Raw genomic sequence first — 13,414 nt, forward strand, 5'->3', positions numbered from 1 at the left:
CTGTTGGATGGTCTGATTGTTTAGGAAGAGCAATTTCTCAGGTTTTTTCTTAGGGCTTTTAATATCAGGAGATTTTGAAGTCGACTCTGTATTTATTGGAGATCCAGTACAGAGAGTGGATTATTGAGCTGATGTAACCCTGGTCCTATGAACACTAAGCCGAGGGGTGCAGTGTGGAGCTTTTTTAAGGAATGTAGTTTCATTCCTAGATATGAATTGCTAGAATCATGACTGAAGGTCTACCTCAGTTAACAATGGTCTGCTGACCTTTGTGGCTGGATCTTTACCCAATAGGATGGGAACAATTTTCTAGCCAGTCGCAGATAGAAGTGGGCATTTTTTGTTGCCATAGCTATTTTGGCATTCAGTACCAGTTCAGGAATCCAGAAGGACCCAAAAGGTGCAGACCAATTTAATAATCAGAGAGCAAATGCCCCTGATAGTTGTATGTATTATTGGGGAGACAAGTTCCTTGAAGCTTTTCAGTATTTCTTGGGTTCAGTTTTCACCAATTGCTCTTCATCCAGGTACCTATTTTGGTTTGAGAAAGCTGCGAAGTGGTGTTTAGTTGATGTAAAGATGGTTGTCATCTGCTTGCACTTCAGGCCATGTGGTCTAATTAGCTTTCTTAATAGAAAAGGATAAGCCTTGTGGGATTCTGCAAGTGAAGGTTCTCAAAGTGGGGGAACATTTGCTCATAATAACCTTCTGGATTTGATATGTGAATAAGAATTGGTACCATTTCAGGGTGTTTATTTTTAGCCCTTATAGCTTCTGGGGAGTGGAATAGGAGTATTTGATTATCAACATTATCAAGTGTACAGAGGCCCAGAAGGATCTGTATGGATGTACTTTTCTTGTTGTCTACAGGCAGTAGGAGGTTGTCCAACAACAACAAATGGTTTCTCAGTACCATGCTCTGGCCTGAAGTCAGACTGAGAGAGCTGACAGTATCCTGCTTATAACAGGTGGCTTCCAAGTCTGTTTTTGCTAGATTCTAGATTTGTGTGAGATTAGACACTGGAAAATAGTTTGTGAGGTCTGATGGGAGGAAGTTCTGACCAACCACAAGGTCTTTCCATCCTTGAGGTTCTTCATTGCTGTCTTTAGGACTAGCAGGATGCACAAGACTTCAAGAATGTGGATATATCCAGATCAGCCAGCATCACCGCTCCCTGTATGGGTCCTGCTGGGCTTTGTGGTGAGTGAGACACAGGTGGCTAGACTAACCAGCATCCCTGCTGTCTCATCCAGTTGGTCTTGAGGAGTGCCCAAGTAAATGAAGGGAGGCTTTGTGGACCACCCTTTTCCCGTTCCCTAATAGGGCCCTTGTGTGAAGCTAAGATAGAAAGCAGAACTTCCAGACCATGTTGCAGCCTGTTCTTTCCAAGATGCCTTGCAGGATGACCTCTTATGAGTGAAGTGGAGTCCCCAAGACCTCCCTCTCTTAGCCATGAATGCTGGGGGGGAAGCTTGTACTATAGCCACCTGTGATCTACAGAAAGCCTCCCACTTGCTGGCCTAGCTGTTCTATCCTGCCTCTGGCTCCTTGACTTTGGCAGAAACAATTGGAGACTTGACTACAGCTTGCCGGTGTAGGGCTTACTCAGCAGCATATGGAACAGATCATTATGTCTGTGATGCAGACATTTGTCCCCAAATTCTTGTGACTTCAATCCACAAAGCAAGAGAAATAACTGCCCTAACCCTAATGCGTACTATCCTGTAAAGCTAAAATAGATTAATTCTTTTAGAACCAGGCTATCTATCTCACTTCCTTCTGTCCTTCTTTCAAGCAAAGGGCACTGAATTCACTGGATGTTATAAGGGCTTAAAATTCTTTCTCCATGGAACCTATCTTCTTTGAAGGGCTCAAGAGGAGGGAAAGGGCATCTTGCTAGGCTTCACTGAAGTTAATTCAGAAAGCTGTCAACACTGCAGAAGTCTCCTGCCTCATGGGGATTAATCACTCTTGGGGTTAACTACTTGAGGAGTATCCGCCTTATAGGCAAAAAAGGGATTTGTCACCTACCTTAGAGATCTGCCAGACAGCTACCTGGCGCATGTGCTACATATCTTTTCCACACACTACAGAGTCAATGTCCTTGCTTCTTTGGACATTCTATTGTCAGCTCAGTAATCCAAGAGTACCTAAACCTTGGATTTCTCATCAAAGGACCTTCTGGGGAGGGTGGGGGAGGGTGGGGGTGGGTGGGAGGGGGAGAAAGCTACTGCTAGGCAGAGCCCTGAGTATCAGACTGGGTAAAAGTCACCAGAAATTTGTCTAACCTATAAATGCATTTCTGTGAGTGCCTCTCCTGTTCTGGGACACCTCACCCAAGCCAACCATTTCCAACTATCATACATATTTTTGTTTTTATAATAGCATAAACAGAGTTGACACAAAAATGTTGGTGGGTGGGCTCTCACAGTTACTGGGCTAGCTCCACCTGAGACCCCTCTCTTGTGTTTCCCAGTGCACCCTATCCCCCAGGTGACAGCTTTCCAGTCTTTGCCTCTTGAGGTACAATATCATGATTCTCCCACTCTAGGAGTAGGTCCTCGGGCTACATTCCTTGATTTTTCAGCAGGCCTGACTGTGATCAGGGCTGTGACCAGAGGTTAGTGCACAGTGACCAAATATTGCTTATTGTAACAGTAGGAACAGAGCTGCACAGAAGAGAGCAAGATAATTTGAGCCCACTAAACAACCCATATGCATGTCTAGCTTACTGTTTCCCTGATGAGAGTGGACCTGACTTAGTCACACTGTCTTGCAGGGTCTGTTTCTCTTTCTCTCTTCCAGAGGGCAGCAGCCCCTGACAACTGATCTTCCCTGTGTAGAACATCACTTTGGAGAACCTGTGTCCTTTTGGTCTTTAGGTTCCAGGCATGACAGCTATGTAACTCTTGGGTGGAAGTGGGATCTAGGCAGTCAATTGCTCAGCCTTGTCTCTTGCTGTGTTCGTCAGGCAGTGGCTTATGTGCGCCCATAGTCATGGTTGTTTTACCAACAGCCAGCTAGTAAATTGAGATAACCTATGTATTTAACTATGTATTTAACTCCCAATAACCCAATATAGCTACCCAGTACCTGTCCTTTACAACAACTAGATAATCATGTACAATATGTAGCATTCATAAATTAATGCACAGCAACCCCACTTACATTCTCACAGTAAGAGTTGTGGTTTCGGTTCCAAAACTCCAGCCAGTGGGGATGATCCATCTTCTTGGAGATGAGTAGGGCCATACCAAATTCATGGTCCATTTTGGTCAATTTCAGGGTCATAGGATTTTAAAAATCATAATTTTTATGATTTCAACTATTTAAATCTGAAATTTCATGGTGTTGTAATTGTAGGGGTCCTGACCCAAAAAGGAGTTGCGGGGGGAGGAGAGGGGAGGAATTGCAAAGGGGGGTTATTGTAGAGGGGGTTGTGGTACTGCTACCCTTACTTTTTTCAGAGCTGGGCAACTGGAGAGTGGCAGCTGCTGGCCGGGTGACCAGCTCTGAAGGCAGAGCCACCACCAGCAGCACCGCAGAAGTAAGGATGGCATCGTATGGTATTGCCACCCTTACTTCTGCACTGCTGCTGGCGGGGCCAACAGCCGTCGCTCTCCAGCCACCTAGCTGCGAAGGCAGCACAGAAGTAAGGGTGGCAATACCATAAATCCCCTAAAATAACACAGTATGCATCCGATGAAGTGAGCTGTAGCTCACGAAAGCTTATGCTCAAATAAATTGGTTAGTCTCTAAGGTGCCACAAGTCCTCCTTTTCTTTTTGCGAATACAGATTAACATGGCTGTTACTCTGAAACCTAAAATAACATTGCGACCCTCCTGCAACTCCCTTTTGGGTCAAGACCCCCAATTTGAGAAATGTTGGTCTCCCCCGTGAAATCTGTATAGCATAGGGTAAAAGCACACAAAAGACCAGATTTCACAGAGGAAGACCAGATTTGACAGTCCACGACACGTTTTTCATGGTCATAAATTTGGTAGAGCCCTAGAGATGAGGAAGAGCAGCTGTTATTCCCATACAGGGTCCACTGTCCGCAGAAGAGGGGAAAAAAGAGCAAAGTGTAACACTAAAGTTTAACAGCTTTACACATGGCAGGGCCCAATCCTGCTTCAAGTGAAGAGCAGTTAAGTCTTATAAATGCTGTTGTATCACAACAGTTCGATAGCTTCTGATGAATGAGATTACAAGTTTATGATGTGGAACTTCGGTGAGAAAGTAGGGATTCTTAATGATGTATGTGTCTTGATTGTATGAACAACATACACTTGATAATTTCACAGTGGCTAGGGGTATTTGCATAACTATATGATAACATTAAATCAACTATTTTTGTCATGTGATAAGGCTAAAGTTTCTTCATCATTGACTTCTGAAAAATTTTGTACGTCAGCTGCTGCTGAATCATTTACTACGGTTTAGAATAAAGCAAGAGTTGCTAAATAATTGCCGCCATTGTTAATTTATTTTTCTGTTAGTTTAGAGATTTATCCACCGCTGCTTTTACATATACTTTATTAGATTATTTTTAATATATATTTCATGTTCATAGCAACTGAATGAGACACTGATGGAAATCTGAAAAATGAGAATTGGTATTACATTTTGTATCAGCAGTCACCAGAAATATTTTTCTGATTTTTTTTAATCTGGTATATCTGATTAAAATGTGTGTCACTAATTAGTGCAGAGATAGGTGTGGAAGATCAGCAGATGGTATGGTACATTGCAGCAAAGTATAAAAGAGAAAAAACTTTCCAGCTGTTTGAACGTACATTAATTGTCACCCTAATAGGCAAGATTTAAGGAGCTATACTTCTCCCAGGAAAATTTTAATTACTTGTAAATCTTTTTTTTCTGTATTGTAGCTGACTTTGGTCTTGCAAAGCAGAAGCAAGAAAACAGCAAACTCACATCAGTTGTGGGAACTATTCTCTACTCCTGGTAAGAATAAAATAATTATAGAACCTTCAAGTACAATGACTTCTCTCTTCATGGTTATTTTTCTTTGACTGAAATACGAAAAGTTTTTGAATGGAACAGTATGTGTTCCAAAACAGAATTTGGTTTTAGTGATTGTTACGTGTAGTGATCAGTTACATTATACAGATAAAAAAGTTAAGTTCCAAAAGGCATTTCCAGTTGGTGCTGATGGATTTGATTTGTGCTGATCAGTCAGTATTTGGTTGTAAGATCAGCTTGGAAGTTGTTGTTGTTTTAAATGTTCTTTGATCCTTCCAAAGATAGGAAAGAATGACACACCTTTTAGTTGTCCACTCAGTTGCATGTAAATAGTGGTATAGCATGTGGGGGTACCACTTTGAGCTAATTACCTTGACTGGCATTAAAATACTAGTAGAACTTGCTCTCTCATTGCAGGATGGACATTTTTGCTTCACTGCATGTGTGCATTTGGGAATTTCACTGTTTGATAGACTGGTTGTAGTGATCCCCCTTTGGCTGTGATCAAAACATGGATTACCCTTGTCAGTCCCTATGGTGGGATTGTATTGTATTTCACACAAGGATATCTTGACACTTAGAGGTTAAGAAACCAATTAGAAATTTCTTCCTTTATGTTTTCTTAGCTGTATGATTTTCAGTAATTTCACAGTTTTGCTATAAAAGTTTGTTGCCTTAGTCAATGCACTCTCTCTGACAAATGAGCTGCTTCTTCTTTTGACATCTGTATTTGAGGGCAAATCAAAATTACGAACCATTTTATGTTAATTTACAATACCAAACCGATTACCGAAATTTCAACAAGATTATGTTGCCTTACTGACTAGCATTTTAATATCTCCAGCTAATGGAATGGTGAGTGGATCCTGTCCAAAAAGTTCAACTCAAAATGTGAAGAGTACATGTAACTGAGATGATCAGATGCATGTCAGATCTCTCTAATAGAAGTAAATGCTTGCAATGCAGAGTATTAAAAGATTTTTCTCTTTCATGATGTACATCACAAATCACAAATATACCCATTCTCAAAAGCTGTTGTATTTTGAACAAAAGGGAGCAGGTTTTAGTGTCATTCTACATTACAGAAGATATTACAGAAAGCACAAACGCAGTTTTCAGCAAGTAGTAGTTGACGTACTGTGGACTGATTTCCAAGGCTGCCAATTAAATTAGGAATTGCTGCTAGTATTGCTAGAAAAGCGAGCTTCAAGAATTAGTTAAAGAATTGTTCATCTTCCTAATATTGATATATCATTTCTGGATTGGAGATTCCATGTTTTGCAATCTGACTTCTGATGAAAACTTTTACTAAGATTTGTTTAGCTCATTTCCCTATGTTTTTTATTAATGAAATATGTTTATAGTAACTGGAGTGGGAATTTTGCACTTTCCAAACATTCCGTATTCCCACACTGGCCTATTTTGGCTTTGTTGCAATACCCTTTTGGTGTAGGCCCTGCTATGCCCTCACTTGTGACCTGATGCTCATGCATCCGACTTCCTTAATGTCAGAAATTGGTTTCCTTCCCTTGGGAACTTCCAGCAAATCTTATTATGACTAGTGTAAATTACCACTTACAACTATTGTAAATAAAGCAAAGTTTATTTGACACAGGAGATAAACAAAAGAAAATGTGGGTAAATGACAGATAAGCAGGCTATAAATACCGCACACTGTAAGTTCTGAAGTCTAACGCTGTGATACGCTTAGCTACCTGTATCGGACCTTTTCGGGTATGTTTACATAGCAATAAAACATCCGCAGCTGGCCTGTGTCAGCTGACTAGAGCTCAGATTGTGGGGCTTTAAAATTGCAGTGTAGACATTTGGGCTCTGGCACCATGGGAGGCTTGTGGCTGCTGTTGACTTCTGTTCCTGGTACCACTTTGACTTGTGAATCCTTTTGCAGCAGTAATGGTAATTGTGATTCATTCTTCAGAAACCCCCAAATTTAAAATGGCATCCAGGAGTGAGTCCCTATGACTGATTTTAAACATCATTAAACATTCAGGTTGATATCCTGATCTCCAGTACAGCTGCTCTGTGTGTGTGTGTCATGGATAGCTGGCTCTACACCAGTTCTTTCCATCTTTTATAGAAGGTATGTAGGGTCATGGTTGGACAAAGGAGGTGTTGCTGAAGAGCTATAGGGCTCCAGCAACCCTCAGTTTCTGGAACATCCTGTTTGGGGCAGTTGCAGCCAGTCACAAGTGAGAGCAGTTCTTAGGCTGTTCTAATTTATGCCTAGAACCAAACCCCCAGTTGGCTCCAGGATCATTGAGGTATAATGGTGTAGGGCTGCCTTCAGCCTTTCCTTTCCTCTCCCAAACATAGCTGAGCTAGATCTGACAATTGGACCTTTAACAATTCATCTTAAATTCCTATTTGAGCATCCTCTGTGAGTTTCTTTTTACTCATTTGAAGCTTTAAAGATATTGCCCTTAGTTTTAAAATATTGATTGTTCCTAGGTTTTTATGCCTGTCTCTCCTCACCTTGTTACCCCCAAACACAAATCAGTGTTTGGACTCTGGTGGTCCTCTCCCATCTGGATCTTTAGAAAGAGGCAGCAGGGTGAAATTCCACTTTCCTATTGCAGTGTCCCAGCATGTGGTCTTCTGGGACACCATTTGTCAGCTCCTCTTCTGCTCTTCACCAGAAATCATTGCTGCAATGGTCCTTGCCTTGTCTTCAATCAAGAAGAGAAGGCAGGAACTGGTGACTGATAGCCTCATATTGAAGTTATAGTAGTGTAGTTATATAATAATCCCCTTTTAAAAGGGCATTGAACTCTTTACAACCTGGGATTATGTATGAATGTTAGTAGGACTTGCAAGGAGATGAAGGCACTGGATGCTTCAAAGGAACCAGTTAGTGCCAACTGTTATAGTCGTCTTTTTTATATGGAAACCTATCCATGAGGAACTAGATGAGCTCCTCAAGTTATTTCACATAAGTCACTAAACAGCACTCCCAAAGACTCTATGAGTACTAGGACTGGATTGTTTTTGATGACTTATAAGAAAGGTGAAAGGCTTTAATATAACCCAAATCCTGGCAATGCATATAGCAGCATCAGCATCAGTATAGTCCCCGCAGAAAAAGAGAGAGAGGGAAGAGAAATACAGCAGTGTCATTTTAGAGTGGCAGAAATTGCTTTCTTCTGAATTGGTAGGATAATAGTTTTGGGTAGTTTGAAATACAATGGACTTCTGGGATGAATCCAGTACAGAAACAAATTAATACATGTCAAAATAAGTTGTATCTGATGCAAATTTGTTAAATATGGATTATATGTAGCAGCTGAGGTGATATGAAAAACATACCGCTGTATGTACTAAGCATGTTTGTATTCAGGTCTGACTTGTGAGAGGAAGTACTGGATCAGTTTGTTCGGGGAATTGTAAAAGCACTTTTTTTTAGCATCATGAAACAACAGCAGACATTGTTTTATATGTGACCCTATGTCTAGAGAGTGAGCTTATATAATTATGTTCTGTAATTGTTATGTTTTTCTATTCTGGTTCTTTGAACAATCATGCTAATTAAATTCCTTTAAATTGGTTATGTCCTTGAATTCAAATCTCCAGCAATATTATGTTTTGAATACAAAATATATTAAACTAATGTGTTTGTATTTAATGTATTAAAAATCGAGGAACTGAATGCCTTTGAGGACTGATAATGAGCTATGGAGCCTTTCACTAGACTAAGTTACTAGAAACAATCTGGCCCAAGTTAGTACTGATAGAATCTTTATTATCTGTATCTCTTGAGGGCATTCTTAGAAGAGGTGATAAAAACTGAATGGGTATGGAAAATGATTTTTCCTTTTCTATATGCTAGCCATCTCTCTGTTTCAAACACACACACATAAAGATATTGATTTTATGATGACAGCAAATCAAGTGTAGACCAGTCGGCCTCAACATAAGTTAAATATTTAATGTGTATGTGTTAATCATGGATCTGACAGCTACTTCTGACCACCAGATCTTCACATGAAAAGACAAGACAACATCTGAGCAGAAATTGAAATAGGTTCTGATGTTATGATTGAATGTAGAGATCCTGATCCTTTCAGTGACACTTTATTGGTATGGTTAGCTGTATAAATGTTGCCAAACTGACAAAGAGATAGGCCTCTCAAACACCCATCAAAGGTAGATATGCTCTACCTGTGATAAGGCCACACTCCGTCTTTGGGGTTTTAACCGTATGTCCATTTGTCATTACTGTCTATTCCTGATCTGTTGGCAAGTTGATGCGCTCTGTCATCTCCTGCCTTTTAGCCACCATCAAACATTTTTTCCTTTTCAGCTTTTGAGGAGACATCTTTTATGATTCCTGATGATTCGAGGAAATGCCTTTCTTGCTCTCCCTCACATTTTGGACCATGACGCAGAAAGTGCCTTTCTCAGGGGGTCTACAGTTGTTTAGCTGAGGGAGTAATAATGAAGAGGAGTAGATCGTATTTCCATTTGGATTTAATTTTTGATCTGGTTTGACTGAAATGGCACCAAAAGTTTAATAATTGTTTCTGAATGTTGATTAACAAAAGAAGAAGTTTTGCATGAGTGCTGTCAGAAAAATAGAACTGAACACATACACACACAAAAGAAAAAAATCAAGCTAAAAATTCCTTGCTTTGCTATGACTTAGGGTACATTATTTAACTTTGCTGTTACCCGCCTCTGTAAAATAAATGTAATAGTGTTTACCAGTCTTTGTAAAGCACTTTGAAACTTATGGATGAAGAAGCTCTTTGCAAATGCAAATTCTTCTTCTACTTTATACTTTAATTTTCCATTTGTGTTTTATGAGCAGCAGCTTTTTGTTGTTTGTTTTTGTTTTTAGATAATCCTTTTGTTAGAATAATACTACAAAGTTAATGGAAGATTGATGGAAAAACACATGTATTATTAATCTTGTGAAAGAGGAAGAAAAGTGATCCTGTCTTTTCAATGTAACCTCTAACCCCAGGGAAACAACAGAATAAATGTAGATAGAAAAAAATCACTAAAAATCTGAAAGAAAAGGGAGCCATCAACAATTTGCATGAATATTGGATCTTACTAAACCAATTGGATTTCATTCTTATTTTGAATGTAATTACAAAATAAGTGGATGAAAAAAAGTGGTAAATAAAACATATTTGGATGTTAGTGAAACCTTAGATGCAGTAGCTAAGGAAACAGTGCAATCAAAATTAATTCAGATCACCTTTGCTACGAATACTATCACATGGATTGAAACCTGCTGTCTGGAAGACCAGACTGTGATACAGTAAATGACAAAACATTCCGTTTTGGGGATGTGCTTACAGGGGTGCTACTGGGCCCTGTGTGACATCCTATCCCTTTTTAAAAAAATATATTCAGTAATGATTCAGATGGTAGAGTAAACTGCACATTAATGAAACTTTCAAATAAAACTAAACTGACTCTAGTCATAAACACCAGTGAGGGTAAAGGAATAATACAAGTAAATCTATCCAAGGTACTTATCTGGCCCCCAGCAGTGAAGCATCTGAGTGTATCTTGAATGTATTTATCCTGACAACATCCCTCTAAAGTGGGGAAGTGCTATTTATTCCCACTACAAGTGTGGAATACAGGCACAGAGAGGTGAAGTGACTTGCTCAAGATCACGCAGGATGTTGTAGTGGAGCAGGGAATTGAACCCAATTCTCATAAGTCCTGTACTAGTACCCTACCCATTGGACCATCCTTCCTTTCACGTGGGTAGAGTATAATAAAATAAGATTCAGCTTAAACCAAGAAAACATTTATACTGGGGGAAAATAATTGAAAATACAGCTATTCCCTTGGAGGGAGAAACCTTCAAAGCTGTGATACCAAATGAAATGTAATAGTGAAAGTGAATGGTAACTTCATCATGAGTGTGATATGGTAGCCAAAAGGCCAATGCAGCTTGAGGTACAATAAACAAAGCCAGCATATCTCAAAATAGGGAGGTAATAGTCTTTCTCATTACATCTCTGATGCAACCACACCTGGAACTTTGTCTTTCATTATGGGCATGACATTACCAGAAAGATACTGACAAATTGACAAAGTTCAGAGAAGAGTATTAAAAACAAGGAACTAGAGGGATCGATTTATGAGAAAAGATTAAATGAGTTAAATATATACAGCTTGTCTTAATAATAATAAGGTGGGAGAATAATAATCTGACAATATTTGAAGGATGCAAATATCAAACATAGAAATGTATTATTTAGATCAGGGATTCTCAAACTGTGGGTTGGGACCCCAAAGTGGGTCGTGACCCCATTTTAATGGGGTCACTAGGGGTGGCATTAGACTTGCTGGGGCCTGGGGCTGAAGGTGAAGTCTAGGCCCCACCACCTGGGGCCAAAGCCAGAGGGCTTCAGCCTGGGTGGCAGGGCTCAGGTTACAGTTCTCAATCGATGAAAGGATCTTCCCTCTTATCCCATGACAACTTAATTTATGTAAGAGCCTTTGGTGAGGGACCTTGTCAAAGGCTTTCTGGAAATCTAAGTACACTATGTCCACTGGATCCTCCTTCTCCACGTGTTGTTGACTCCCTCAAAGACCTCTAATAGATTAGTAAGACATGTTCTCCCTTTACAGAAACCATGTTGACTTTTGTGTAACAATTTCTATGTGTCTGACAATTTTATTCTTTACTATTGTTTCAACTAATTTGCCCAGTACTGACGTTAGACTTACCGGTCTGTAATTGCCAGGATCACCTCTAGAGCCCTTCTTAAATATTGGCGTTACATTAGCTATTTTCCAGTCATTGGGTACAGTAGCTAATTTAAAGGACAGATTACAAACCATAGTTAATAGTTCCGCAATTTCACATTTGTGTTCTTTCAGAACTCTTGGGTGAATTCCATCTGGTCCCGGTGACTTGTTACTGTTAAGTTTCTCAATTAATTCGAAAACCTCCTCCAGTGTCACTTCAATATGTGACAATTCCTCAGATTTGTCACCTACAAAAGACAGCTCAGGCTTGGGAATCTCCCTAACATCCTCAGCCGGGAAGACTGAAGCAAAGAATTCATTTAGTTTCTCTGCAGTGACTTTATCATCTTTAAGTGCTCCTTTTGTATCTCGATTGTCCAGGGGTCTGTCAAGGTTCCTCCCCCACTCTGAACTCTAGGGTACAGATGTGGGGACCTGCATGAAAACCTCCTAAGTTTACTTTTACCAGCTTAGGTTAAAACTTCCCCAAGGTACAAATTAATTTTATCCTTTGTCCCTGAACCTCCACTGCCACCACCAAACTCTAACTGGGTTTACTGGGAAACGTAGTTTGGACACGTCTTTCCCCCCAAAATCCTCCCAACCCTTGCACCCCACTTCCTGGGAAAGGTTTGGTAAAAATCCTCACCAATTTGCATAGGTGACCACAGACCCAAACCCTTCGATTTGAGAACAATGAAAAAGCATTCAGTTTTCTTACAAGAAGACTTTTAATAAAAGTAGAAGTAAATAGAAATAAAGGAATCACCTCTGTAAAATCAGGATGGTAGATACCTTACAGGGTAATTAGATTCAAAACATAGAGCATCCCTCTAGGCAAAACCTTAGGTTACAAAAAAGACACACAGACAGGAATAGTCATTCTATTCAGCACAATTCTTTTCTCAGCCATTTAAAGAAATCATAATCTAACACATACCTAGCTAGATTACTTACTAAAAGTTCTAAGACTCCATTCCTGGTCTATCCCCAGCAAAAGCAGCATACCAACAGACACAGACCTTTTGTTTCTCTCCCTCCTCCCAGCTTTTGAAAGTATCTTGTCTCCTCATTGGTCATTTTGGTCAGGTGCCAGCGAGGTTACCTTTAGCTTCTTAACCCTTTACAGGTGAGAGGATTTTTCCTCTGGCCAGGAGGGATTTTAAAGGGGTTTACCCTTCCCTTTATATTTATGACAGGGTCCCACTGGTTGTTTAGCAGGCTTCCTGCTTCTGATGTACTTTAAAAACATTTTGTTATTACCTTTTGAGTTTTTGGCTAGCTGTTCTTCAAACTCCTTTTTGGCTTTTTTTATTACATTTTTACATTTAATTTGGCAGTGTTTATGCTCTTTTCTATTTACCTCACTCGGGTTTGATTTCCACTTCTTAAAAGATGCCTTTTTATCTCTCATTGCTTCTTTTACATGGTTGTTAAGCCATGGTGGCTCTTTTTTAGTTCTTTTACTGTGTTTTTTAATTTGGGGTATACATTTAAGTTGGGCCTCTATTATGGTGTCTTTGAAAAGTGTCCATGCAGCTTGCAGGGATTTCACTCTAGTCATTGTACTTTTTAATTTCTGTTTAAGTAACCTCCTCATTTTTGCATAGTTCCTTTTGCTAAAATTAAATGCCACAGTATTGGGCTGTTGAGGTGTTCTTCCCACCACAGGAATGTTAAATGTTATTATATTA

General features: G+C 39.8%; 1 protein-coding gene across 1 annotated transcript in view; it reads left to right on the forward strand.

Annotated features, from left to right (window-relative positions):
• NEK10 (NIMA related kinase 10) overlaps positions 1–13,414 on the forward strand; it is a 185,081-nt gene that overhangs the window by 87,180 nt on the left and 84,487 nt on the right. Inside the window, exon 23 of the mRNA XM_084620570.1 lies at positions 4,892–4,967. Within this exon, the coding sequence (XP_084476696.1) occupies positions 4,892–4,967 (76 nt within the window). The remainder of the gene's footprint in view (positions 1–4,891; positions 4,968–13,414) is intronic.

Source organism: Lepidochelys olivacea (assembly GCF_965140295.1).
Source record: "Lepidochelys olivacea isolate rLepOli2 genome assembly, chromosome: 2".
Lineage (NCBI taxonomy): Eukaryota > Metazoa > Chordata > Testudines > Cheloniidae > Lepidochelys > Lepidochelys olivacea.